The following is a 26,223-nucleotide window of genomic DNA, read 5'->3' as shown; positions in this document are numbered from 1 at the left end:
ACTTTTTATCCTTATGTGCACCAAACCCATCTAGTGTGTTTGCTGCCAAAAAACAATTTTTTTAGTTTCATCTGACCACAGAACCCTGTGCCGTTTGAAGTTCCAGTCATGTCTGACAACTGAATATGCTGGAGTTTGTTCTTGGATGAGCGAGGAGCATTTTTCTTGAAACCCTCCCAAACAACATGTGGTGATGTAGGGGTTATTTGATTTTTTTTTTAATAGGCTTTCTGACCCTAAGACTTAACTAATCTCTGCAATTCTCCATCTGTGATCCTTGGAGAGTCTTTGGCCACTCAAACTTTCATCCTCACCGTCCATTAAGAGAATATAGATACACGTCCTCTTCCTGGCAGATTCGTAACATCTTTAGTTGATTGGAACTGATGGTCAAAATGGGGATTTTCAATTCTTTAGCTATTTTCTTACATCCACTTTCTATTTTGTGATGCTCAACAATCGTTTGGTGCACATCAGAACTATTTTCTTTGGTTTTATTCATTGTGATGGATGATTCAGGGAATTTGGCCTTTGTGCTTCCTCATATTTATACTCCTGTGAAACAAGAAGTCATAGCTAGACAATTTCATGTTCCTAGTCACCCTGGTGTGCTAAAAAAGGTAAATATTAATGGGAATATACTTCAGAGATATTTTATTCATAAAAAATTCTAGGGGTATGAATAATTGTGGCCAACGTGTTTTGGAGAAAAACATTTCATAATGTGATTTCCCCCCCATTTTCAATTCTTTTACTTCAATGAAAGGTTAGATTTTTTCCAATTTTTTGAATGAAAGATCAAAAGGATAAACGATGCAGATTTATTTTTTACAGCCATTTTTTATCATATTTACCAGGGGTATGATTAATTCTGGGCACGACTGTATGTGTTTTCATTGCGTTGTATCAGCCCACAATGTAGTTTCACAGCAAATGTAGCTACCCCACTTGAATGATAATCAAATTACTCCTTAAACTGATGTTTCCATTAGCGTTTTATTCGTGACACTCATGTAGACACCGTAAGAGCTACAGCAAAAACACAAACAATAAAAACAAACAAACACTGTCACTCCAACACATTAACCAACATCACAATAAAACTATACAATTACAAAAATGATAAACATTACACTTAGTTTACTTTATAACCCTCAAATGGGATGCACAAAACTTCATGGGGGGAAGAAAACCGTCAATGCAATAAGCTGCGTCTTTCACGAAAGTGTGCGCACATACACATAACGGAAACAGAACGTGCTTTATACACATGTTGGTGCACGTTAAGGCCGTATCATAATAAAAGTCCTTCAAAATAACTATACACAGATCGGTACAGACCTTATAAATTCAAGCAAATTAGCAATCATTTACACTCCCACCAAATCATGAGTTATAATAAACAAATGATTTCAAAATTACGACACATCAAAAAAATAAAAAAAATAATAAAGAAACAAAAACTTTAACAAGTCTCCAACAGTAAAACCAATTTCTGAACAGAACGTTCAATTACAGAAAGCTTCCCTACACGTTCTCCCTTCTTTCCAAGATTTTTGTCACCAAGATGAACCCTAACTCTCCTCACAAGTCCATCCGAATCTATGGTCGTTTCTACAATCCTACCTAACAACCATTTGTGTCTAGGTAGATCATTGTCCTTGACAATCACTATGTCCCCTATTAGCAAATTTCTCTTAGGGGTGTGCCAACGCTGTCTGACTGCAATATTTGAGAGATACTCTTTACGCCAGCGACTCCAGAATTGTTCAGCAAGATATTGGACATGGCGCCACCTTTTTCTGGCATAAAGATCTTCTTTAGTGAACTTGCCTGGAGGAGGTAAGGCAATAGTGGATTTCATGGTAAGAAAATGATTTGGCATTATGGGTTCAAGGCTATTTGGGTCGCTTAAATTGTTGACAGTGAGTGGGCGACTGTTTACAATTGACATGGCTTCGTAAAAGAACGCTCTTAAAGATGAATCATCAATCCTTTCAGAAGCAATTAAAAGTGTAGACTGGAGGACACTTCTGACCGTCCTAATCTGTCGCTCCCATACACCTCCTGTATGACTTGCACATGGGCATTCATAACAAAGTCGCACTGATTCAAAGCCAAGGAGTTATTCAACTTCTCAGTGTCAAGTTCTTGAAGCGCTTCAGCCAACTCATTCTTAGCCCCCACAAAGTTGCTCCCTTGATCAGATCTAATCTGCCGCACAGCTCCACGTATGGAGATAAAACAGCGCAAGCTATTAATGAAGGAATCTGTTGACATTGAATCAAGCATCTCAATATGAATGGCACGGAAAAACAGACAAGTAAAGATCAATCCATATCTTTTGTGCACCTTTCGTCCTAGTTTCACAGAAAATGGACTAAAACAATCCATACCACAATAAGTGAATGGTGGAGAAGGATTCACTCTCTCTGAAGGCAAGTCAGCCATCTTTTGCTCTTCAGTTGGACGCCTGTGTTTTCTACAGGTAACACAATTACGCACATGAGATGCTACAGCACGATTGATGCCTGGAATCCAAAACCCCCTTGAACGAATCTCATTGATGGTAATTCCTTTACCTTGATGTTTAACTCTTTCATGGCAGTCAGCTATGATAATTTTTGTAATGTGATGGTCTTTGGGGATAATTGTAGGATGTTTGAGTAGACTACAAATAGAAGAACTGCGAAGTCTTCCTCCCACCTTAAGCACACCATCACTATCGAAAAATGGATCAAGGTTGTACAATTCATTGTGAGATGACAATTGGATACCTTTACTTAATGCTTTCAATTCATTTTCAAACACATGTCTTTGCAGAAGTTTAATTATGAGGCACTCAGCCTTTTCTCTTTCCTCAACTGTAGAAAGTCTGTTTGACTTATCCTTGCGAATCCGTCGTTGAATACGTGCAATCGTAGACCAAGATGAGAACTTTGACAGGCGATTTACAATAGTTTCCTGTTCCACTGCCTTTGTGTTAAGCGTTTGAGAACATCTGACTTCGGAGTCACCTAGTTGTAATTCTGTAATCTCGTTGGCGGGAAGAACCATCTCCTTATTCCATAAGAACCTCGGCCCTGTGAACCAGTCAGATGAAATCATTTCATCAACAGTGAGACCTCTTGAGACATGATCTGCAGGATTGTCCCTTGTATGGAACATACCGCCATTGCTGCGGAACTGTACTTAAATTAATCCTTTGTACTCTGTTAGCAACAAACGTATGAAATCGTCTGGCCTCATTATTGATATATCCCAGAACAACCTTGGAGTCAGTCCGGAAAAACTCTGTGATGTCAGTATACCGAAGTTCTTGCTTAAGGATTTTACTGACATTCACTGATACAACTGCAGCAGTCAACTCCAACCTTGGAATAGTTGTAATCTTTAACGGAGATACACAAGACTTCCCCATGGCAAGAGCAACATGGACATCTTTACTTTCATTCTTCAATCTCAGATATGAGCACTGTCCATAGCCACCAGTACTAGCATTTGAAAAATGATGCAGCTCTACTTCCGTTACCTTTCCAAACCCAGGAGGAGCATATGTGCGGGGAATATTCACTTTCTTCAAGTTGCCCAAATCTCTTCTCCAGCACTCCCAACTTGGCTGCAACTCATTTCTCAGTGTGTCGTCCCAACCTGTACCATGTCTGCATACTTCCTGAAGTATTTTCTTTCCATGAAGAATGAATAGAGCTAAGAACCCTAATGGGTCATACAATGATGCAATCGTAGATAAGATTCCATGTCGAGTTGCTGGCTGTTCCTTGAGAGAAATATCAAACTTGAAACAATCACGTTCCATGTTCCACTGAATCCCCAATGTTCGCTCTGTCAAGGAATCAAATGAGAGATCAGGTTCCTTTACATTGATTGCTCGTTCTGAAGGAGGAATACTTTCCAGCACAGCATTATAATTGGACACAAATTTGTGAAGTCTAAGGCCACCAATGGCACAAAGGTCTCGGGCTTCTTGTGCAAGTTGAATTGCATCCTCTGTTGTTTGTACACTTGTAACACCATCATCTACATAGAAATCATTCATTACAAACTGAAATCCCAAAGGGTACTGATCCTTGTTACCTTCAGCCAAATGCTTCAATCCATAGTTCACACATCCTGGAGATGAAGACGCTCCAAAGAGATGAACTGTCATTCTGTACTCTCGAGGTTGTTCTTTTAAGTCTCCATTTCTCCACCACAAGAAACGCAGAAAGTCTCTGTCTGCTTCAGGCACATGGAACTGATGAAACATTCTCTCAATATCACATATTAAAGCAACAGGGTGCTGGCGAAATCTGAGAAGAACACCGGTCAAATTGTTCATCAAGTCAGGTCCTTGTAGAAGATGATTATTTAAACTTATTCCATCATACCTCGCAGAACAATCAAAAACAACTCTCAGCTTATCTGGTTTCTTCGGGTGATAAACACCATGATGAGGAACATACCATTTTTCACCTTGACTCCCTCCATCTTCAACTTCCTCTGCCTCTCCTCTGTCAATGACCTCCTCCATAAATTTCACATAATGCTCTTTGTACCTTTGGTCCTTTAACAATTTTCTCTTTAGATGGTTAAGTCTCACAAGAGCAAGTTGTCTGTTGTCTGGCAAATTAGGTCTCTCTTTAAAGGGTAGAGGCATTTCATAGTGTCCAGAGCTATTTCTCTTTATACCATCACTTAATTTATTCAAAAAGGGGATGTCATCTTGAGAAAGCGTTTTGTCATCATCATCATTAGCATCTTTAAAATCAGATTCTAAAATGCGTATGGCATCTGCTGGAGTCAATGAAGGAATTTCTTTAACAGAAAGTCTATGACAAAGACTAGTAATACCTGAAGAGTCAAGCCTGGGTAATGAAGGTCCAACCCAAATCAGTTTTGACAGCATAAGGTTCATCATTCTCTCCTAAAATCGCTTGTCTTGGTGCCAGCGCTCTAGCACAATTATAGCCAATCAAAAGACCAGCTTCACAGTCCTTCAAAGAGGGTATCTCCTCAGCAATTGGAGAAAGATGATTCCAAAGTTTGGCTGTTTCACACGTAGGTATATGTGCATGGTTGACTGGAATACAATCTTTAGTATAAACGGGGGAGTTCAATATAAGTGGCAGAACTATAACCCCTTACACGAAGTCCTGAAATCCTTTCACTCTTCACTATGGTATCCTTTCCAGTCATAGTGGTCAGTTTTAACCTGACAGGAAATCTATCTGCCTGCAAGACATTGCTCACTTCTTGATCGATAAAGGTTGTATCACTCTGTGAATCGAGCAGGGCATAAACAAGTTTTTCCGTACTCACATTGTTGCTTGATAACCATACTGGCACAACCATCGATATATAAGATGATCCCCTTCCGGCCACACTCAGAGACAGAACGGCTGTTGACTCATCTTCTAACCTTGGAGCAGATGCCGTTTATGGAACTAGCCTTTCTCTTCTGGTGAAGTTATCGTCGTGAAGGCAAGTGGGATGTTTCCCTTTACATGAGTTACAGGAATGACGATGACGACAGTCTCTTGCACTATGGCCAGTTTTCAAACATCCATAACAAAGATTATTTTCCTTTATATATGCCCGTCGTTCTGCTAGTGTCTTGGTCATCAGTTTGGAACAATCATAGAGCTGATGTTTAGGATCTTGACAAAAGATCTTGACATTTTCTTGATGATCTTTGGTCTGTTAAGTCCCAAATCGGTCTGGGTATTAAGGACATTAGCCTTATTTCCTTTGGAGTCTCTGAAAGTTTGTTTGTTAACAGACGTTAAACTGAGAGCATAAGATGACGTGACTGGATTGCAACCAATCTCTGCTTCTAACGAAACAAATGCTGCAAAGGACTTAAAGTCAGGAAAATCCTTATTGTTTCTCAAGGTTTGTGTAACTTGTCGAGTCCAACGCGAAGCAGCCCATTCAGGTAGTTTTTGAACTTAACTTCTGGTTTTCGTCACAGTCATTTAAGATTTGTAAACTTGCAACATGAGGTATGGCATCTTGACAGGCGTTAAGAAAATCAGAAAATTCTCTAAGTCCAATAGCATCCTTTGATTGAATTTTTGGCCAATTTGCAAGCTTCTGGCGAAAAGCACGTTGAATCACAAATGATTGACACCTTTGATCTAATTTACTCCAGGCATCCTTATAAGCTTCGTCGTCACTCCTGTAGAAGGTACCATCCAAGGTCTTGCGTGCCGATCCACCCACATACCTTTTTAGATAATAAAGTTTGTCAGCAGCAGATATACTCTTTCGATCAATCAATGACATGAAGGAAGCCTTCCACTCAACATACTGAATGGGATCACCATTAAACACAAAGGGCTCTGGAGCTGGCAATCTGTTCAAATTTATGCTGTCTTGTAGGGCTTGAACAAGAAAAGGCAGTTCATTTTGAGATGGTAATATATCGTTAGCAGGTTGGCTAGAAAAGCTTGGAGGCTGGCAATGTTGTTCTCTGATAACCCGGTTTGTTGAAGGATTATCAACTTCCTGCACTGCTATCCGATTATAGGCCTCGAACCTTGCCTGTGCTACTTTTAAATCCTTTTCCGCCTGTAACTGCTCTAGTTCACGTTTCTGAGCATCTAGGTCTCTTTCTTGTTTTTCTTGCAACTCGTGAATTTTCTCCTTCCGTTTATTTTCCTCCCTTAGCATTTTATACTCCACTTCCTTTGCCGCCAATTCTGCAGCTGCTTCAGCATGTTTTGATACTACACATGAAGATGCAGCACAATGACTTGACTGAGCACTAGACTTATGGCTAATTCGAGAAACAGTAGAGCCATAGATAGAACGAGCATGGCTAGATTCAAGCAAATCCTTCAAGCGATGTTTTAGTGGGGTGGTAGTGGCGCAGTGGATAAGACACATGCCTTTGGTGTGAGAGACCCGGGTTCGAATCCACTGTGAGACACCAATGTGTCCCTGAGCAAGACACTTAACCCCTAGTTGCTCCAGAGGCGTGCGACCTCTGACATATATAGCAATTGTAAGTCGCTTTGGATAAAAAGCGTCAGCTAAATGAATAAATGTAAATGTAAATGTAAATGTTTTACTTGTTCTATTTCAAATTCATCAATGCCTGATATTCTTTCATAAGCAACTTTTATTATTTCTGTTGTCACGGCCTCACAAGCATCAATACGACGTCTCATTTCAGTAGATGGCGTGACATAATTTCTAACTTCAACATAGATATGCATAACTTTCTCCTTTTCCTCTTCCAGGGTGTCAATTATAGTTGCTAGCTGGCTCTCAGTAATATCAGACTTGAGTTGATCTCTAGCCTTACGTGCCGACATTTTCCATTGTTCATACATGGAAATAAGCTTTCTTTCTTTCTTTCTTCTGAATTTCATCTTTTTGAAATGCAAGCATTTTTTCCATCGAGGACCTTGAGATTCTGCTAAATCTTCTTGAAGTTTACTTTTAAGTTCACTCAAAGTTTGTTCTTTAGCCTCAATTGTCTCTATTATCTGTTGTCTCTTTAAACTCGCTGTTGATGTTTGATACTCATGATTAAGGGTTTCAATATCATGTTGGTATTAATCAACCCTTCACATTCAACAAAATCAACACAATTATTTGACTCAGTCATTTTAAAAATTACCAGATTAAAGCCACAATATGTAACTTTTTAGCTTTAAAAATAGCAAAAATCACTATATCTATGTTATATATTTTTTTTAGTTGTGTACTTACATTATCCCGACTGTTTCCAACAACTTTCAAACCAGGAGAAATTTGTAATTTAATTCGAGAAACGTCCCGTTTCTTTATTTCCGTTTTGTCGCCGTCAATGGCGTCATATCTGCGTTGTCCCTGGTTTCCGCTCGTACTGCCATGGCAACCAGAGCTATGAACCAGAGCCAGAGCCGATCCTTACCTCCCTGGGGCCCTAAGCAAAATTCTGTTTAGGGGCCCTCATACCTGACCCGTGAGCCATGAACCATTTGCCATTGCCACACAGTCACACCTGACACCCCAGTGTTCCCACTACAATCCCTCCTTTAACTAGTTCTAGTGAAAATGTAATTCCTGATATCAGAAGACATTGTTACTAGTAAAAAGTTCATTCTTAATATCAAGAATTCACATTTTAATTAGTACAAATTGAATTATTGATATCAAAAATGCATATCCTGTGAATGAATAAAAGCTAAAATGGCGCCATAGCATGTCACTGTGTTTTAAATGATAAAAGTAATTCTTGATACTTGATGGTTATTATTTACTGAGGGATGTGCATCCATATTGACCAGAATCTCCAGCCAATCAACATTTTAAATTCAATGGAGCCTATCAATAGTCAATGTCAATACATGGCTTTCATTATTGCATTAGTGCAGAGTTGTAACTAAACCTTGACTGAGCGACTAGATAATCATCGTCTTGTTTTAAAACTATAATCCCGACAGATGTTTCTGCTGGAAAGTGCACGTTTCATTTCATGCACGCGCATATGAACGCGTGACGCGGTTATCTTTTCCGAGCTGCAGTTTATAAACAAACACCGTTGTCCTTTGTCGTTTATTAAGCATAATAAATCAACTCACATCAACTTAACTTTAGCCTACTGGTCTTTGCTGACATCAAACTTTGAGAGGAGAGAACACAAGTCTACCTGAACTGTTGCCGCAATTAACTCTCATGGTGTTTTTTTCTCTCTCTTTTCGTGACCAGAAGGATAGTTCCGCTTCATTTTGTCATCGATATTGTAAACATTGATTGACGCGCTTTGACACGAGGGGGAGGCGGGGCCTTGAGTAATTTGCGGGGCCCTACGCACCTTGCGTAGTGTGCGTATAGGGCTGATCGGCTCTGACCAGAGCCCTCTGATAGTAACCAAAGCGACTGACGGTAGTTCGCAATGTCTATTTGCACGCTGTTGTTGTTTCGTTCAAACATTATGGACCATGGCAAGCAGACTTTGGATACAAAAGGAGAACTAAAACGAGAATCAATATCAGCGCTAGGGATGGCCCGATACCGATACTGGCATCGGGGATCGGGCCGATACTGTCCTCATATACTCGTACTCGTAAAAATTCGCCGATACCACGCACCGATACCACGTACATTTTGCGAAACGAAACTGGCCGCCGCGAGTGCTTTGTCGAGGTGAACTGAGGCATAGACGCGCGAGCTGGTCGAGCACATCCCTTTAAAGTTTAAACAGACATCAGTGGAAAGTTTGTTCAGTCGGATGTCAATGGCAAAGAAAATAAAATGAGGCATGTAGCTTATTATTAGCGTTAACTGACGAGAGAGAGAGAGAGAGAGAGAGAGAGAGAGAGAGAGGGCGCATTTCTGTTGAATGCTCTTGATTGCTGATCGTTCACTCAGCACATGTTATTTGGATGAAAACTAAATCGTATATGTGAGTAAAGTAAAACATGAACTGTTACCTGATTTAAGCATAACGCGAGGTTTCCTACATTATTACAGGACGTGTGCAGGTCAAGAAGTTCCATAAACGCAAACATCCGAAGCGCGCGCCCCGCAAACCAGGGTCTCAGCACACGAATACTGAATTAAATTGTCTTTCATGTCTTGCGCTTGTGCGGACGAATTCACACAAAAGTATGTAAAAACGCCCGTCTTGGCGAGTATCCTATAGTAAACAAAGTCGGTTATATCTCAAATGAACGTAGCCATGTTCAAATGCGTTCGGTCTTAAAAGGGGAAGCAGTTTGATAAACCTGCTTCTGTGTTTTAATGTTAATCAAACAAATGACAAAGAAATACTCACTGCTCTTGACTAAATAGGCTACCCTTTTCAACTTTACAAAAATATCTATCTATATATAATTTATATGAATATGCTTTTTTTTCACATTTGATTACTTTATTCAAATTTCTGTACCTGTTAGATCTACCTGAAAAACTCTAAAAACACTGTTTATTTCATTTGTAGCCTTTCTTTGTTCTATTGTATTTATTTGTCCTATTTGTAATTCGATTGTTTGTTCTTATTTTGTCACTGACTGCTTACTTGTTTTAAATTCACAATAAGGATGGTAGTATGTGTTGTAGTATCAAGATTGGATTAAATAATTGATATTTCACTGGTTTTGACAAACATTTGAACCGCTGACCCGATCCTCAGCACTGAGCCCTGCTGAAGCAGCTCTAAATATGTGCTGTGCTATTAAATGAAAGATAAAATATGATAGAGCAATAGAATGATCAGTGACAGTAACAGAAGCTCATACAATGCATTTTAGCAGGCTTAATTAAGCATGAAAATAACTGAAAGAAATATATATTTGATGAACAAATTAAGCCAACTAATATGATGTATATTCTTTTGGTTTTCTACTAATACATTTAAAAATTACAAATGCAGTGAAAATTCAGGGATCGGTTACGGTATCGGCGAGTACCAAAAATCAAAGTATCGGTATCGGACTCGTTCTGCAAAAAGCTGTATCGGGCCATCCCTAATCAGCGTGGTGTTTTCGAGATGCCTAGAGCTCCCATAGACAGTATATAAACGAGAGCTCCACGTCCGAGACTTCGACCGCTTCTACATGTACTTTATTAAACAGGTGAGCACATTTACATAAAACTAATCAATGTTATATAGCTCAACATGATGAAATGTTAGAATATGATCTGTATGTTATTCTAATATTGATCTAGCTTACTGCTAGTCTCATACAGACAAACTAACACATACATTTAAACACATTCAAATGCAGTTTAGTGTGATAGTGTAATGTTAGACCAAGTGAAACAACGCTGCGTTACCTCACAAGTTTAATTTGTCTAATAAACTGACCTGTGACTGTGAGTAGTAATTCTGCACTCGCGTGTAACGTTAGTTCGGTAGAATGAAATGTCCATATTCCTTATGCGGGACTCGTGTCGCGTGTGGAGCTGATAGCTGTCTCTTAGCAATCCCGAACTGCTTCATATCACAGTCATGATAAAAGCATTGATGTATTCAGTCATCCATAAACATTATTAGATCCATAGATTAGATCGGTCGGCTTGACGTTGACGACAAGATCCATAATTCTTAGCAAATGTTGCGTCATCAAACTACGCCTTTGTTATTGTAAATAGGTTAGCGACCCCTAGTGGCGAAAAATTCCATACTGTACGTTTAACACACACAATAATATGTCCAGCACAGTTAAAAAGTCATTTAAATTACAAAACAGTAATCATGTAGCCTCAAACATTAATATCAAGTTGTTGTTTTTTTAAATAACCCCTTTTAAAAAAAAATGTATCCCTTCTTCAAACACAAAAAAGGATTTGGTCTTTCAAAATGCTTTAAACATTTCAACCCTTGTATTAAACTTGAAGAAAATGTCTTTCGTTGGTTAAATGTTTCACCTTAATATCCTTTTACTGCTGTAGAAGTGCGTAGAGGGATAAATGTCACCTGAAGAAGAACACAGTCTTTCGCAATCCGTAGTGTATCGTTTAATCCTTGATTTCAGCCGTAGTTATCCATAAACTAACCACATTTGACCATCGGAAATCGACCTGCTGCCCGTGGCGTGAACATCCACTTAAAGACCATAGACAGTATATAAACTGGACACAGCGACCCCATTGGATTCAACGGAGACAAGTGTAGTCAATTAGAAGCACTAACTTCCTGATGGTCGAGCGTACTGCCAGAGAATGTCTAATAGGAAGAGAATTGGCACTCTCTGCTTACTTCCGGTTTCTGGACTGGCTGCAGTAACACGTCTCTGTCCATGCGGGGGCGCTCGCAGGCGAGTGCAGAATGAATGGAGGTCTATGGCGAAATACCCATCAAAATCCACTTTTCTCAGGATATAATTTTTTGTCTAGTAATTTGAATGTTGTATTCTAAAGGAGATGCAAAGAAATTACACATTGCTGGGTGTTAGATTTTTTAGAGTCACTTATTTGCTTTAAAAAGTCTTTTAAAATGCCAATGACGTCATACACATCGTACGACCAGAGATACTGCTTTACGGCAATCCTTCAGTCGCTTTGGTGCTTTCGCGCTCTGCACTTTCTTTTCTCTCGAGGCATCGACAACACAGCTGACACAGGTAAATACACGTGCTAGATGAGTTTTTGTTTTGTGTGTTTCTGGTCCCGCTTCGGATGCCACGATGCCATCAAGCGGTATCTCTGGTCGTAATCAGTCCTTCACTGACCAATCAGCGTTCATTAGCAGAATGCTAGCGTGTTATGGGCAACAACAACTCAACCTGTAAGAAATCTAAAGGACATAAGTACTCGTTCATTCAACTTTCAACCTATAACCCATGTTTAACTTGCAAAACCTACAATAAAATCTGAGATATCTCAACGGCAATCGGGTGAAAGAGACACATTTAGCCGTCTAGCCCCATTGACTCCCATTCAGTCTGCACTCGCCCGCGATCACCTCCAGTGGAATTGTAATGGAACTGCAACCAAGATCGATACAATGGGGCTAATAGGAAGTGCCAAGGCTCTCCGTAGACGGGCTCTGGTACTGCGCAGACTCAAACTGAGCTTGACGACGTAGATGTGACGTGAGCAACCCGTCTATCTACAAGTAGCTGTACCAAGAGAAATCTGAATCATTCCCTTCCGAAACTTGCAGAGACGGAGATCGTGAGTAGGAGGTGTCCATGAGCTAGAAGCAGGAGAAACTTTTGCTAAGTAGGCTATTCTGATTAATTACTTTGTCATTTTGCCTCCACGTCCCCCCGATTGCGCGCAAGCTTCTCCTCCTGTCCATACGGTAATCTCTCTACTGTGCGACAGAGAGTCGCGTGTTATGACGCAATCGTTAGCCTATTTTTACAAAAACTGCTTCTACGGGGCCATAACGTAAGATACAAGGTAATGGAGCCTTTTATACATTTTCGTGTTTCTTTAGAAATAAATAATGGACAAATGGAGTCTTTAAACGCCTCAGATGTAAAGTTATTCGCTGTCAAAGTGACGCCAAAATGAATGGGAGTCAATGGGATGCTAACAGCAGGTGATGGTCCGCTAGCCAATGGCGGCGCCCGGGGAAACTTCAAAATAATATGAAACCCTGCCCCCCTGTTAAAGACCCGTCGGCATGGACACCAGTCATTAACGCAGCAGAGTCGAACGACGAATGGCCAAGCTCTTACTGTAGCTACCCCACTTGAATGATGATCAAATTAACGTTACTCCTTAAACTGATGTTTCCATTAGCGTTTTATTCACTCATGTAGACACCGTAAGAGCTACAGCAAAAACACAAACAATAAAAACAAACAAACACTGTCACTCCAACACATTAACCAACATCACAATAAAACTATACAATTACAAAAATGATAAACATTACACTTAGTTTACCTTATAACCCTCAAATGGGATGCACAAAACTTCATGGGGGGAAGAAAACCGTCATGCAATAAGCTGCGTCTTTCACGAAAGTGTGCGCATTCTGCGCACATAGTACACACATAGCGGAAACAGAACGTGCTTTATACACATGTTGGTGCACGTTAAGGCCGTATCATAATAAAAGTCCTTCAAAATAACTATACACATTTGCTGCGTTCCAAACCGCATACTTCCCTACTATTTAGTATGGGAAAAAGAGTAGGCGAGCAAAAAAGTATGTACGAATCCAAAAGAGTAGGCGAGAATTACCTGGGTGACGTACGAATTATCGCGAGATTCGGACTTAAGTGCGTTCGAATATGCCTACTTTCCTACTATATAGTAGGCGAAAACAGTACGTGAAGGAAGCAGTATGTTCGAAACATAAGTATTCATAAAAGAGTAGGCGAGAAGTTCCCGGATGGCTTACTGCTTCCGGCCAGATTTTTGAGTGCTCATCTGATGGATACTCTTCTATCCCAGGAGGCCACGCGAGAGGATACGTCATTATCAAACATCGTAGAGATCAGCGACGCGGGCGCTTTCAAATGTGAGTAAACACGTTCCTTCTGTTAAAATCGCATATGTTGAACTACTGTAGAGTAAACTGTTGAATTGTTGAAGGTGTAAAGACGTTACACAGTATAGTAGGCTATAGTTGTGATTTTGCTGTACGTTTTATTATAACGTTAGAAGGGAGCTCCAGTAAAGACACGTAAGTTACGTCTCTAAAGTGGATTTACATAAACAAACCATACATCAAAGACGCTTATTTTAAATGTCTATTTACATCTGACAGGAAAATCTTGAAATATCACAACATGAAATAGACATCTGAGTGATAAATGTGTGCTATTATGTAGAACAAATCTATAAAGTAACTAACGTTAAACATAAGTTATCTATTTTATTTGTCCATTAGTAGTTGATAAATTGAGGAACATTTATGTTGGATAAAAAGTAAAAACAACCTCAACATGTAAATGTAGTGTTGAGCTCATAAATCACAGTAATGTGAATCTTGTCTGGATGTTACAGGGAATGTGTGTTTATCCGGTGAAGAGTGGCTCATGAAGGCTTTGAGTGAGTATACTACAGAAATGAATAACAACTATTTAAATCTTAAGTTATAGTTTATTTTAATTATTGTAGTTTCAAACAGAGCTATTGCAGCACTTTTCTGATTCTTGATTTCTGTGCATTTGCTGCACAGCTTTTGTGGTGGAGCAGGACCTGCAAGGGAAGATGATGGCAGCATTTGTGGAAAAAAAGCGCTTTTGTCTTCTAAATAATACTGAAATCAAATGACATTGTGCGGTTAAAATGACTGATTTTGTGTTATGTTTGTGCATTTTGTAGGATCTGAAATGTCAACAGGCTGGTGTGAACACTGAGGATGAGGAGCCCAGAGCTGAATCCTGGAGATGGTGCCATGGACGAGTCCCTCCATCACTCCACCTGCCCTTATGAGGCCCTCCATCACTCCATCGGCCCTTATGAGACCCTCCATCACTCCACCTGCCCTTATGAGTCCCTCCATCACTCCACCTGCCCTTATGAGACCCTCCATCACTCCACCTGCCCTTATTGCCTCAGATTGTGAAGCACAACACATCACGCAACAACCTCCGGCATGAAGGCACGGCTCACCTCTGGCGGTCAGCTGATTCATCAGAATAAAGCCGCAGAATGGGAACCGCTGTGTTGAGATGGCAGAAGGATGTGGGGTTCAGCGCCTGTAGCCTACTGTACATACATGATTGTAGTTTGAATAAAGCTTTGTTTCATGTGTTGACTTATGCATTTGTTTATTGTGTGATGGTGACTTTCATTCATTCTTTTACTAATTTATTAATATTTCTCAATGTTGTCAGTAAATAAAATATAATTATTTAATTAATGTTTTATTTAATTGTTTGAAAGAAAATGTAGATATGTTCATTATATACACATCTAGTGTGTATTCAATCATGCATAGCTATGTCATGACATACATTACAATTTGTTTGTTTTATTGAATTATATCATTTTCAGTAAAAAGTCATATAATTAAGTATTGGTCAGCATTTATCGTTTTTATTATTGTATGTTTTGGGGTGGGATAGCAATGCAATTCATTCTGAGGTAATATAAATTTTTAGTATATGATACTTACATTTTTAGAGTACAAAATCAACAGTTTTCCTCCAAAGGCGAATCTTCGCACAGCTGACCTTTGTGCAGATATTACAAACGCTGAGGAAACCCGTTCTATGTAGGGCTGTCAAGTTACTGATGTTATGAGATCTGTAAAAAATCTCATTATGTATGCAAACCCATAATATATATATATATATATATATATATATATATATATATATATATATATATGGGTTTGCATACATAATATGAGATTTGTTACACAGGAAAAAAGAACCTACAAGGTTTAATATTTTAATATATATTTTCTTAAATAATTCATCATAATACATTTTAAAAAAGCATTTTTTGTTATTTATAGGCTAGGCCTGAGGGATGAAACAACAGTTAAATTCAACAAGAAAAAGAGGAAAAAATAAAGCAGTTAGCCACTTTTGCTTGTGGATGAAAATGTTTGGATATAAAAAATTAACAACATATTTAGAGATGACAATTTTGGGATTTCGTAATAGAAATAAATAGGATAAAACGGTGGTTCACATTAGTAGGGTTAAATAAAAGAAATCAACCCTAAATGTATGCACAAAATAAATGGGCAGCAGTTTTTTTAAAAAGACCACAAAATGAGCAAGTTTAATCAATATCAAGATATTTACAGATAGATGAATTAAACGTGTCCGTTCGAATCTTTTAAGTTGTTGCGCGTGTGATAACGCGTCGTAGGTCACATGATAACGTCAACATGGCAGATGTCCGGCTCGCATTCATACTCAACGAGATTTGGCTATAAAGTACCTACTCTTTTAGCGCTCATTAAGTAAGTACTTATTGAAATTAAGTACCTACTCATTGAGTATGCGGTTTGGAACGCAGCCTAGATCGGTACAGACCTTATAAATTCAAGCAAATTAGCAATCATTTACAGCAAAGCCTCATATGTCTACATGCCTTGTCAATTGTACTGATTACACATTGAAGCTTGTAAAATAATTGCTCAGTAGCCTACAAAGATGGGGGGGAGTGGGGATCAATAGATATAAATGACATGCAATAATGGGATATTTTTGAGCTGATCATCAGTAGTAAATTCATGTTTTTACTGACTGCTGCTTATAACATGTTGCATTCAGAGCATGTTTATGACAAAATAACGGTGTTTTTTGTTTGTTTGTTGTTTGTTCGTTTCATGGTCGTTCACCTCAATCAGTGCCCTGCAGGGTCTTTCAATATATGGACTGATACTGTTTTAAAATCATCTTAGTCATGACAAAACCACATCTTGTTATATTTTCTCCTTTGGTAGGATATGTTTCAGTCCATGAATAATGTATTGTGATGTGCATCCCTGCATGTCTATCCCTGAAATCACGCTTTTGACTTGAAAGTTTGCGATTAAATTATCTGCAAAAATTCCATTCGATGGGATGGAGACTGCTTTATTTGTATACCCGAATTTCTTTATTTCGCTCAAGTCAAGTTTCAAAATGTCTTGTTAGTTGTTTGTCTTCCGGTTCGTTGCGTAGTTAGGCTATGCCCTGCAGCGACTATATTCTACAAAATATCATCTCTGTATTTTTTGCAATCTGACTGAATAATAAGCTCTTCTGTATTGCTCTTTGCAGTAGGCTACTAAATGAAATGAACGTTCGCAGTGCAACTTAAAGTTAGGCACTTTCACAGAAAACGAAATCGAAAGGGTTTGCGTCCGCAAAGTGGCAGAAATGGCCTCGAAACGTCCATTTTCTGAAGAGGATTTTACGTGTCCTGTTTGTTATGACATTTTCAAAGAACCCGTGCTGCTTCAGTGCGGCCACAGTCTGTGCAGAGACTGTAACCAACAGTACTGGGCGACCAAAGGGTCAAGAGAATGTCCGCTTTGCAGAAAAAGATCTACCTACAACCCTCCCGTTAACCTGGCTCTGAAAAATTTGTGCCAAACTTTCTTGGATTATCGTGGCCCTTCTGAGGAGCTGTGCGAGATTCACCGGGAGAGATTAAGTCTGTTCTGTCTGCATGATGAACAGCTCGTGTGCTTGGTTTGCAGAGAGTCACTTAAACACAAAACACACACGTGCCGTCCTGTCCGTGAGGTCGCCGAGGAACGTAAGGTAATGCTGGTGATGTTTAGTGACCTTAATACATTTTTGGCATATTTAATATTCTGATAAACAAACTAATGTCGACTTAATTTTAGATACATTTTCAGAGTGAACTTAATCTCTTGACTAGAAAAATGAAGATGTTGCAACATGCCAAATTTGAATGTAATCACCAGGCTGAGCACATATGTGTAAGTATGAGTCTGATTTATTGTTGTTATTATTATTATTATTATTTGGGGCCAAGCACAGAAGGTGCGTAAGCACCTATTGTATTCGTTGGTGTTTCTTATTATTATTATTCTGTTCCCTTTCAATACTGTTCACTTCGCATTGAGCAGTCTCTGGCACACATAGGGAAACTCAGTTTTCTCTGAATACTGAAGTCTGATTGGTTCATGTCTGTGCTTTTCACAGACAAATGCCTTTTATCCTCCCAGAAAGGGCGGGGCCTACTGCCTATTTAAAGGTAGGGTAGGTAGGATTTTTATAAAAAACTTTTTTCCAAAATTGTTTAAACTGTATTTATATACCAATACATACCGGTAATTAAAATGTAAGTGCTCTGAAAAAGAGAGTATAAAAATAGAGTGACTGTAGACCTTTTAATCTGCAATAAACACAGCTCATTATTTCCATCCGGGATGAAACAATTTATTGGTTTGGGCGACTGTCACTCTCTCTCGCAACCATGGCTACCACCACTGTTGCTACAAGATCTGCCCATATATATGCGCTTTTGCTTTGCTTTGAGGAATGCAAGAGAGGCTTTTACAGCAACAACCTCCTCGTCCCCAAGAAGGATGGTGGCCTCAGGCCCATCCTCGACTTGCAGATCTGCCCTGGGGATTGGTTTTTAACTATGCATACTTTCATATCCAGATAGCTCCCCATCATAATCCATTCTTGAGATTCACGTTTGAGGGGGTGGCTTATCAATATACAGTCCTACCATTGTATATTGCCAGTCCTTACCACCTTTACGAAATGCGTGGATGCAGCTCTCTCCCCACTAAGGTGAATGGGAGTTTGCTTCCTGAATTACATTGATGATTGGTTGCTCTTAGCCCAATCAAAAGAAAAATAGTGTGCGTACAGGTCTCTGCTCCTCAGCCATCTAGAAAGCCTGGGGTTCAGAATCAACTTGAGCATCTTGGACAGAGCCAACTGCCTGGAAATGATGGCAGTGCCCCTGGCCGTCAAGGAATTTCAGCAGGAGCTCAGGTCCCGTCTACTTAACAGGCTGGCACGCCGCCTCCTCCTGTGGGCACAGGACAATTTCGGCTCAGGGTATTTAGAACTGTATTGAGTGGGAACGCTCTGGTTACCAACGTCACCTCGGTTCCCTGAGAAAAGGGAATGAGCATGGAGTATCCTGCCGTGCTACTGTGCATATGCTTGAGTCGACGCTATTGCTATTCAGTCGAGAAAATCTGTCTAAATGGCCGGTCTTACAGTCACCCCGCTCTTTCTGGCAGGCTTAAAGGCCATTTGTCTGTGCTTTTCACAGACATGAACCAATCAGGCTTCAGTATTTGGAGAAAACAGAGTTTCCCCGTTTATCAAATTTTCCCAATGTCAGCGTAAAAATCCTGTATTTTACGAACGCATGAACATATCATTACAAAACTTAGTATGGACCATCGGCACGATGCCCTGGAGGTGTCTGATATGTTTTGGACCTGTACCACCTAGTGTTGAAAAAGGGGAATTTCAGTTTTCACAGGAGTTTCCTGATACCTGAATTCTTGCAAGTTCAATGATACCAAATATGTTAGGTTTCACTTCGTGGTTAGTGCAACGTTGTGATTTAGCATTTAAATATCGAATATCTTTGAAACCTTTAGTCCGATCGAGATGAAACCACCGTAGGAAAATCGCAAACATAGGTCGTTGGCTACATGCTAATAGCCAAATGTCAAAATTTTTATAGTAAGTGGCAAGTAATTTTATGTGCTCATAAATATAAATGTCTATAACTCATAAACAAAATGAGATATTTTCACCAAATTTGACACACTTATGTATGGAGGCACTATGAGGACACATCAAATAATTGGTGGGATTGTGTCACTTGGTGGCGCTATAATTGAACATGACATGAAACATGAAATTGCCACTAACTACAATACGGTATTATGATGTAAATTGCTATATTTTACAAATGGTGTATCATTACAAAACTCAGTATGTGCCATCGGCACCATGCCCTGAAGGTAATCAAAAAGTTTATAGACAGCACTATCTGTGGTCAAAAGCTATGATGCAATTTAAAATAAAATGCTTACAGCTTTTGATTAATTTAGCCTAATATCATGAAACTGGTCTTAATAGATTGCCTGGGTCACCCCAAGAACATAGAAACCAATGTTGCCATGGTTGGCCAAGCTTCCTGTCCACCATTTAGATTTTCTTTAAAAACCTACTTTTTTCGAACTCCTCCAAGACCTGGTCTGGTTTTCACCAAATTCGTGTCGTAGTTTGTGTCATAGATGAAACAGTTTTGATATACTGCATCAACAAAGTGAACACACCACATCAGTTGGGACACAGCGCCACCTATTGGTTAAAAGTGATAAACCAATAAATCATAATACTAGTGATTGTATTATGCTTTTTTAGCCATTTCGCCTATCATCTTAAAATGTCTTTAATTGCTTATTGTTGCAGTTGGTCTGAAATTTATTATTTATTATTGTCGTTGTAATTCTATTACATTATATAACATGTTTTTGTATGTGTTTGGTGTTCAGCACCAGGTCTGGCACACAGAGAATGTCATCAAGAAGGATTTTAAGCATCTTCACAAGCTTTTGTATGATGAAGAAAAAGCCATGCTTGCTGCACTGTACACGGAAAAAACAGAGAAAACACAGCTCATTAAAGACCAAATTGAGGAGATGAATGACGAAATATTATCTCTGTCAAAAATGATTAGAGAATTGAGAGATAATTTGGATAGTGGGGACATCCAGTTCCTTCAGGTTAGCCCTTTATTATTTATTCTCTACCTTTATTGTTTATTGCCTTCTCTGCTCTCTCATTGCATTCATTTAAAAGGTACAGCAGGACAATACTGAGAGAAAAATAGTAAAAGCTTTAAAAAAAAATCTACATATTCCAACCTTAAAACTTCTACAGTTAACCAAATGATGTAGGCTGTCTTCATTAACTTTTCATATTTCCTACATTTTCAATAGAATTTCAAGGACATGATGGAGAGGTGAGCAGGCTTTCTCCTTTTCTTCTTTTTTCCCCCTCAATATTGAGTTTAAGCAGTAATTCTTAATCTGACCTCTGAATGTGCTTCCAGAGCCCAGGACATGAACCAGGATCCAGATCCAGATCCAGTTCAAGGAGGGCTGATTGATACCGCACAATACCTGGGCAATTTGAAGTTCACAGTGTGGTCAAAAATAAGAGTTACTGAAATAATTTACTGTGAGTTGATTTATAAAACATTCAGAAATGTTGTTTTCATGGAAGATATAAAGCTTTTCTCCAGTGAAACTGACAACAAGCATTTATTTGCTACATCTTGGGGTTAATAAAAAAAAAAAAAAGAAGCGTCTGTGATATAGAAAAAAATCGAGTTTAAAACACGTCAAGTTCTTATAAATGTACTCGTATTCATGTTGGTTTCTTATTTCATATTTCACTTTTCTACAATTTTCAGGAAAAGTTAATTTAATGATTTGTCATGTGATGTTGTTTTTAAATGCATTTAAAAAAAAACTTTTTTTAACAAATATAAAAAAATATTAATTCATAAATATCATGATACTAGTCATACTATATGAAATTTTATAACCTGAACCAACGTAGTGTAAAAAGTCCAATTATCTGATGTTTTCAAAAATTGGTTGACATTGATACAGTCATGAGGGTCAGTAATATAATGATAATAAATAATAATAATAATAATAACATGTTGGACCACATGACTATGATTTGGCAGATAAGTTTTTTCAAATATTAATGAGCAGTTTTGTTATCATTGATTAATTACATTTATGAAGCCACATCTGTGCAATATTCTGTTTTCAGCTCCTGTGGTGCTCGATCCTAACACCGCTAACACTCAACTTATACTGTCTGAAGATCTGACAAGCTTGAGGGACGAAGATGAGTTTGAAGAGGAAGACGTGGCTGGCATGAAGAGGAAGCTGCTTCCCGCTAACCCGGAGAGATTTGATAGGTTTCCCTGTGTTCTGGGCTCTGTGGGCTATTCCTCAGGGACACACATTTGGGATGTGGATGTGGGAGACAGCACCTTCTGGATGCTGGGAGTCGCTGCAGAGTCTGTCCAGAGAAAAGGAGCCATCAGTCTGCCCAGAGAGGTCTGGTGCGTCGGCTATGACAGTGACACTCTCAGTCTGAAGGCTCCTCAGGAGTCATGCATCCCTTTGCTTGGGTGTGAGAAACTGAAGCGAGTGAGAGTGAAGCTCGATTTGGATGAAGGACAGCTTTCATTCTCAGATCCTCTCAGCAATACACTCTATCACACATTCACGACCAATTTCACGGAGAAGGTCTTTCCATTCTTCTGCAATCTGTGCAGCGTCTATCCTCTGAGGATTGTGCCTGTGGTCAAGACCTGTGATTAAAGGAGATATAAAGTTTGTTTGGATGTATGTTTCGGTATGGTTATCTTTTGGAATGCTGTCTTTTCAGTTTGCAGTAATTCTTGTTAACTTTGAGTTATAAAATATAAAATATAAAATAGGCAAGCCAAACAAGAAACACTACAAACTGACTAGTGATTTATCTTAGCAAATGTTGACTCTCAGTGTTCTTGAGTGTTCTCTTCTTTCTTTAAGTAAGCTTGCATCACTTTATTAAAAGTTAGTGAAACTGTTCTATACTGATCTATAATGCTCAATCTTTTGGTAACTTTAGGTACAGTAAGAGTTTAAGAAGTTAATTGCTTTGAATTTATTGTCAATTGCTACATATAAATAAAGTATAGAGTTCACCATGATCTTTATCTTTGTTTAATGCACCTCATCTGTCTTGTTTGCATGCTAGTGAGAGAAAGCAAATGGCTCACAGAAAGACAACTGTTCTTACAGTTTGATTAAATATCTTACTAGTAAGATTAAAGATGTTACTAGTAACAAATACCATACACAAAAGTCTCTAATAAATAGTGGAAGTCTAAAATAGATACTAACTTACTAGTAACTATTATAATAGTTACAGAATAAGTGCCAATATCTAATGAATAGTTGAAATGGTAAACAGGTACAGACATCACAATCCAGATATCATGGTAGAAACAGTTACCAGCAACAGTTTGAAGATACTAGTCATATGTCAATAGTTGATGTCTGAACCACATATCCCCATAGAAATCAAAAGCAAAAAAGTAACAATTAATGGAATAGTTACTTGTAAACACTGGGATACTGAATAGTAGAAACTTTCAGTAGCCTACTACTATTATGTATTATCGTCTATCCATCCATTCCCCAAAATTATTCCTTTTTATAGTATTATAGTAAAAAAGAAATTGACTATTACATATAATACAGAATTATATAATGTAATTCATATATATATTTTTGACTGTGATTCTGTTTTTTTTATTATTTAACTACATTGTCACAATGCATATATTTATAGATTGATATAGTATAATTAACATTTTAAAAAGTATGCAAACATCATGACAGTTGGAATAAATTTACTAATTTACTACTATACATTATATTATAGCCTACTTAAATTTCCAAGGGGCCGTAGGACAAAATTATTTAAATTAATATATTATTATATTAAAATAATGTAACTTAATTAAATTGCTAAAAAAACATAATCAAGATGTAAACTGAAATCAAAATGAGTTTTTCTTTTGCTTCTTTTTCTTTACAACATACAATGATTAAAATTTCTGGGATCACAAAAATAATTTTGTTTTGAATTTTTTGACATAATTACAGCATAAATACCAGACGAAATATATGGAGGGTCCTTTGAATGTTGGACAATGGGCCCCTTGAGTCAATGAGGTTGAGAACCGCTGTTGTGAGGTGATTGACAGTATACGACAGCAGATGGCGGTCTAATCCTTCTTTCTGTAGGACAAGAGTCACAAGACCAGCAGCAGCACCTGGTCGTGGCATGGAAAGGGTTAAACTGGTGGAGTTGAGTCCAGGGCAGGCTTTCTGTCTTCTCGAGTTGAGATGGGGGGAAAAACAGCGGCAACACGGAGATGCTGAGCGGAGGGTTGTTCTAATCTCCCGTCGGTGTTCAATGACATGATCAGATTTGCTAAAACACCAAATTATGGCTGGGAACCTCAGCTGCTACGAGTCTCTAGATACTCCTGTCGCATAGAAAAGCCGCATTGTTGAGCAAAAGCCTTGTAACCGTGAGCTGCAATAATGCTGCGAGGGGCGGACAGCAGCAGCAGGTCTGCCGTGATTGTGCTCTTCCTGCTGGGATGCGATTTATGGACGGCGGCCGCTAAAACACTGCAGGAGAACAGCGATGCCAAAGGTAAGAGACACGCCGTCAACACCTCCGAATACATCACTTCTGTTTAGGTTTATAAAGGTCTTGATGGAAATTTGAGAGCTTTGCTTTGACTTTCTGGACGGCATTCCCAGTGCTAGCTGTTAGCAATCGTAGCATATAATAACGCAGAGTGTGCAACGGCCATAAAGTGAATACATATGTCTTATGAATTAAACACTTTTATTGTTTTAACAACGCAAACTTTGTTAAATGTTCGTAGTTCGATTGCTCTGGTGTTTTGTAAATCTCAAGCCATCTGTTTGAAATCGGATCTCATTTTTGTGATGCCTGTCGTTGCAACAAGCATCACTGCAGCTTCCAAAGCACATGAACCGAGTGGTGCGCATATGATACATGTCATTTTCTTTTGGCCTTACATTTTTCATGCAATATTCCCATATTTATCTGCTACAACTAATAGTAGATTAGAAATCTACAACTTATCTATCGACTGTATAAATTTGTATCCCACTATTGTAAACAGTAAACATGGGCGTTTTATAATTTTGTGCATGACTTTATTGAATCAAAATGTGATTTATATATATGTAATATAACAACATAGCAGACATATATCAAACGTGTAATGTATGTGCCACATTTGCACATTTCATTAGAAGTTCATTGGAAAGTAAGTTAGCTATAACTCTTTCCGTCAGTCATGATATTTCTTTTATTACTTTTAAATGTTGATCAAAAGCTTGTGTTGAAGTTACATGTCTGTATGGCAATGTAAACAGGAGAACCTGCTGCTTCAGATGAGACAAGATCTGTAATTTAACATTCATTATTAGCCACAAATAGCCAGATATTAAATGATACTTTTCTTGCCTAAACAATTTTTGTTGTTTATTTTTGCACAGGGACCTGTAACTCTCTATGATGTCATTAAGTTCAGTACTAAAAGCTCACTGAAATCTAAATGGACCTGGTTTATTTATGCCGTGATGGTTTTATTATGAGATTATTTCTGGCTTCTGACTATTTCAGACTGTTATACTCTAATTGATCTCGCTAATGTATGAAGTAATGCTAAGTAAAAGCTGTTTTCATATCTCGAGTTCATATTTGACATTTGCATAATCCAGATATCATCTACAATGTTGAATACTTTTATGTGAGGCGTGGATGTCAGATTGCAAAACCCTGTTGAATGAAATGGTTGGCAAAGCTCACCTTTTGACAGCTGATTGATTTAGCAGCTTATAGACTGGCAGTTTGGTTAAATCCTTCATCTCTGAGGTATAATATGAGGAATCCCCTTAAACCCCCCCTCCTCCCTCCTGATGGAGAATCCTCCTCCCCCTCCATCTCCTGCTGATGAGCAGCGGCAGCACAGATGGGTCTTTGCTGCTCTCTCTTCTTTAGAACAGTAGACTGGCACAGAGTGTAAGCTTTGACTATGCAAAATAGGGCTTTCCTGCCTTTTGTCCCGGCTGTGCCACATCCTCATCAACAGGATCTGAAAAGGGAATGCTGTGTGTGAGGCCCTGACGCAGTTTAGTCAGGCTTGGAATGAGTTTTGCAATGCAGCTTTGAATCTTAATATTGCCTGAATTTTTTATTTTTTTATCTTCAGTCCTTAGGTTAAATGTAGTTTACGCAAAGCTTTGGATTTAGTTGCTATAACTGTTATATTTGTATGCTTCACACTGTGTTTAAATGAGTTATAAGTTTGTCAAATGATTGTAGTTAATACTAATTATGCTATTGTAAATCTCTGATAACAGACTTGAAGTGTGATGTGCACCTGGTTTTTCTAACAGAAACAAATTTAATAGGTTCTTCATTTGCTTTTCACATGCAAACCTTTACTTGTATTATATTTTATTCTGTGTTCTATAAGTGTTTCTATGCTATCATTTCTTGAATGACGAACTGCTATCTTTATGAACGTTTGGAGTACCATTATGTATTGTTTAAATTTATTTATTTGACAGGTATATTTGACAGTAATTTTTACTCAGTAAATGTTACTTGAATTTTAATTAAAGGACACGACCGGACTGTAATGCACTATTTAAAAGTGCAATTTTTTTAAAGGAGAAAAAAATAGTAGTAGTGCACACTATTGTTCAAAAGTTAGGGGTCAGTAAGACTT

The 26,223-nt window shown here is 38.5% G+C and overlaps 2 protein-coding genes and 2 long non-coding RNA genes across 6 annotated transcripts in view; 3 read left to right on the top strand and 1 right to left on the bottom strand.

Annotated features, from left to right (window-relative positions):
• Positions 1 to 977: 977 nt before the first annotated feature.
• LOC309483117 lies at positions 978 to 13,422 on the bottom strand. The gene is made up of 2 exons (XR_014200497.1): positions 13,336 to 13,422; positions 978 to 1,029 (listed from the first exon to the last, which is right to left on the bottom strand). It is a non-coding gene; the product is annotated as an uncharacterized lncRNA (long non-coding RNA).
• A 133-nt stretch (positions 13,423 to 13,555) lies between these two features.
• LOC309483078 lies at positions 13,556 to 15,537 on the top strand. The gene is made up of 3 exons (XR_014200486.1): positions 13,556 to 13,915; positions 14,404 to 14,448; positions 14,725 to 15,537. It is a non-coding gene; the product is annotated as an uncharacterized lncRNA (long non-coding RNA).
• Positions 15,538 to 17,033: 1,496 nt separating this feature from the next.
• On the top strand, positions 17,034 to 22,584 carry trim35-40 (tripartite motif containing 35-40). Of its 3 annotated transcripts, none has more exons than XM_082149569.1 (6): positions 17,034 to 17,612; positions 17,699 to 17,794; positions 20,357 to 20,587; positions 20,804 to 20,826; positions 20,917 to 21,044; positions 21,651 to 22,584. In XM_082149569.1, exons 1-6 carry the CDS (start codon positions 17,226 to 17,228, stop codon positions 22,208 to 22,210), a joined length of 1,425 nt encoding a protein of 474 aa, XP_082005695.1. In that variant the 5' UTR covers positions 17,034 to 17,225; the 3' UTR covers positions 22,211 to 22,584. The 3 variants fall into 3 exon arrangements, with proteins under 3 accessions (XP_082005695.1, XP_082005696.1, XP_082005697.1); XM_082149571.1 differs by having other exon boundaries at positions 17,367 to 17,612; positions 17,734 to 17,794; XM_082149570.1 differs by lacking the exon at positions 17,699 to 17,794.
• A 1,137-nt stretch (positions 22,585 to 23,721) lies between these two features.
• Positions 23,722 to 26,223, top strand: part of fam171a1 (family with sequence similarity 171 member A1) — a 32,849-nt gene continuing 30,347 nt past the window's right edge. Inside the window, exon 1 of the mRNA XM_082148753.1 lies at positions 23,722 to 24,104. Within this exon, the coding sequence (XP_082004879.1) occupies positions 23,990 to 24,104 (115 nt within the window). The 5' untranslated portion in view covers positions 23,722 to 23,989. The remainder of the gene's footprint in view (positions 24,105 to 26,223) is intronic.

The sequence above is a fragment of the Leuciscus leuciscus genome (genome assembly GCF_965113295.1).
Source record: "Leuciscus leuciscus genome assembly, chromosome: 20".
Taxonomy (NCBI): Eukaryota; Metazoa; Chordata; class Actinopteri; order Cypriniformes; family Leuciscidae; genus Leuciscus; species Leuciscus leuciscus.
Note: the sequence above shows the minus strand (reverse complement) of the source record. Positions and strands in the feature narration are given on the sequence as shown.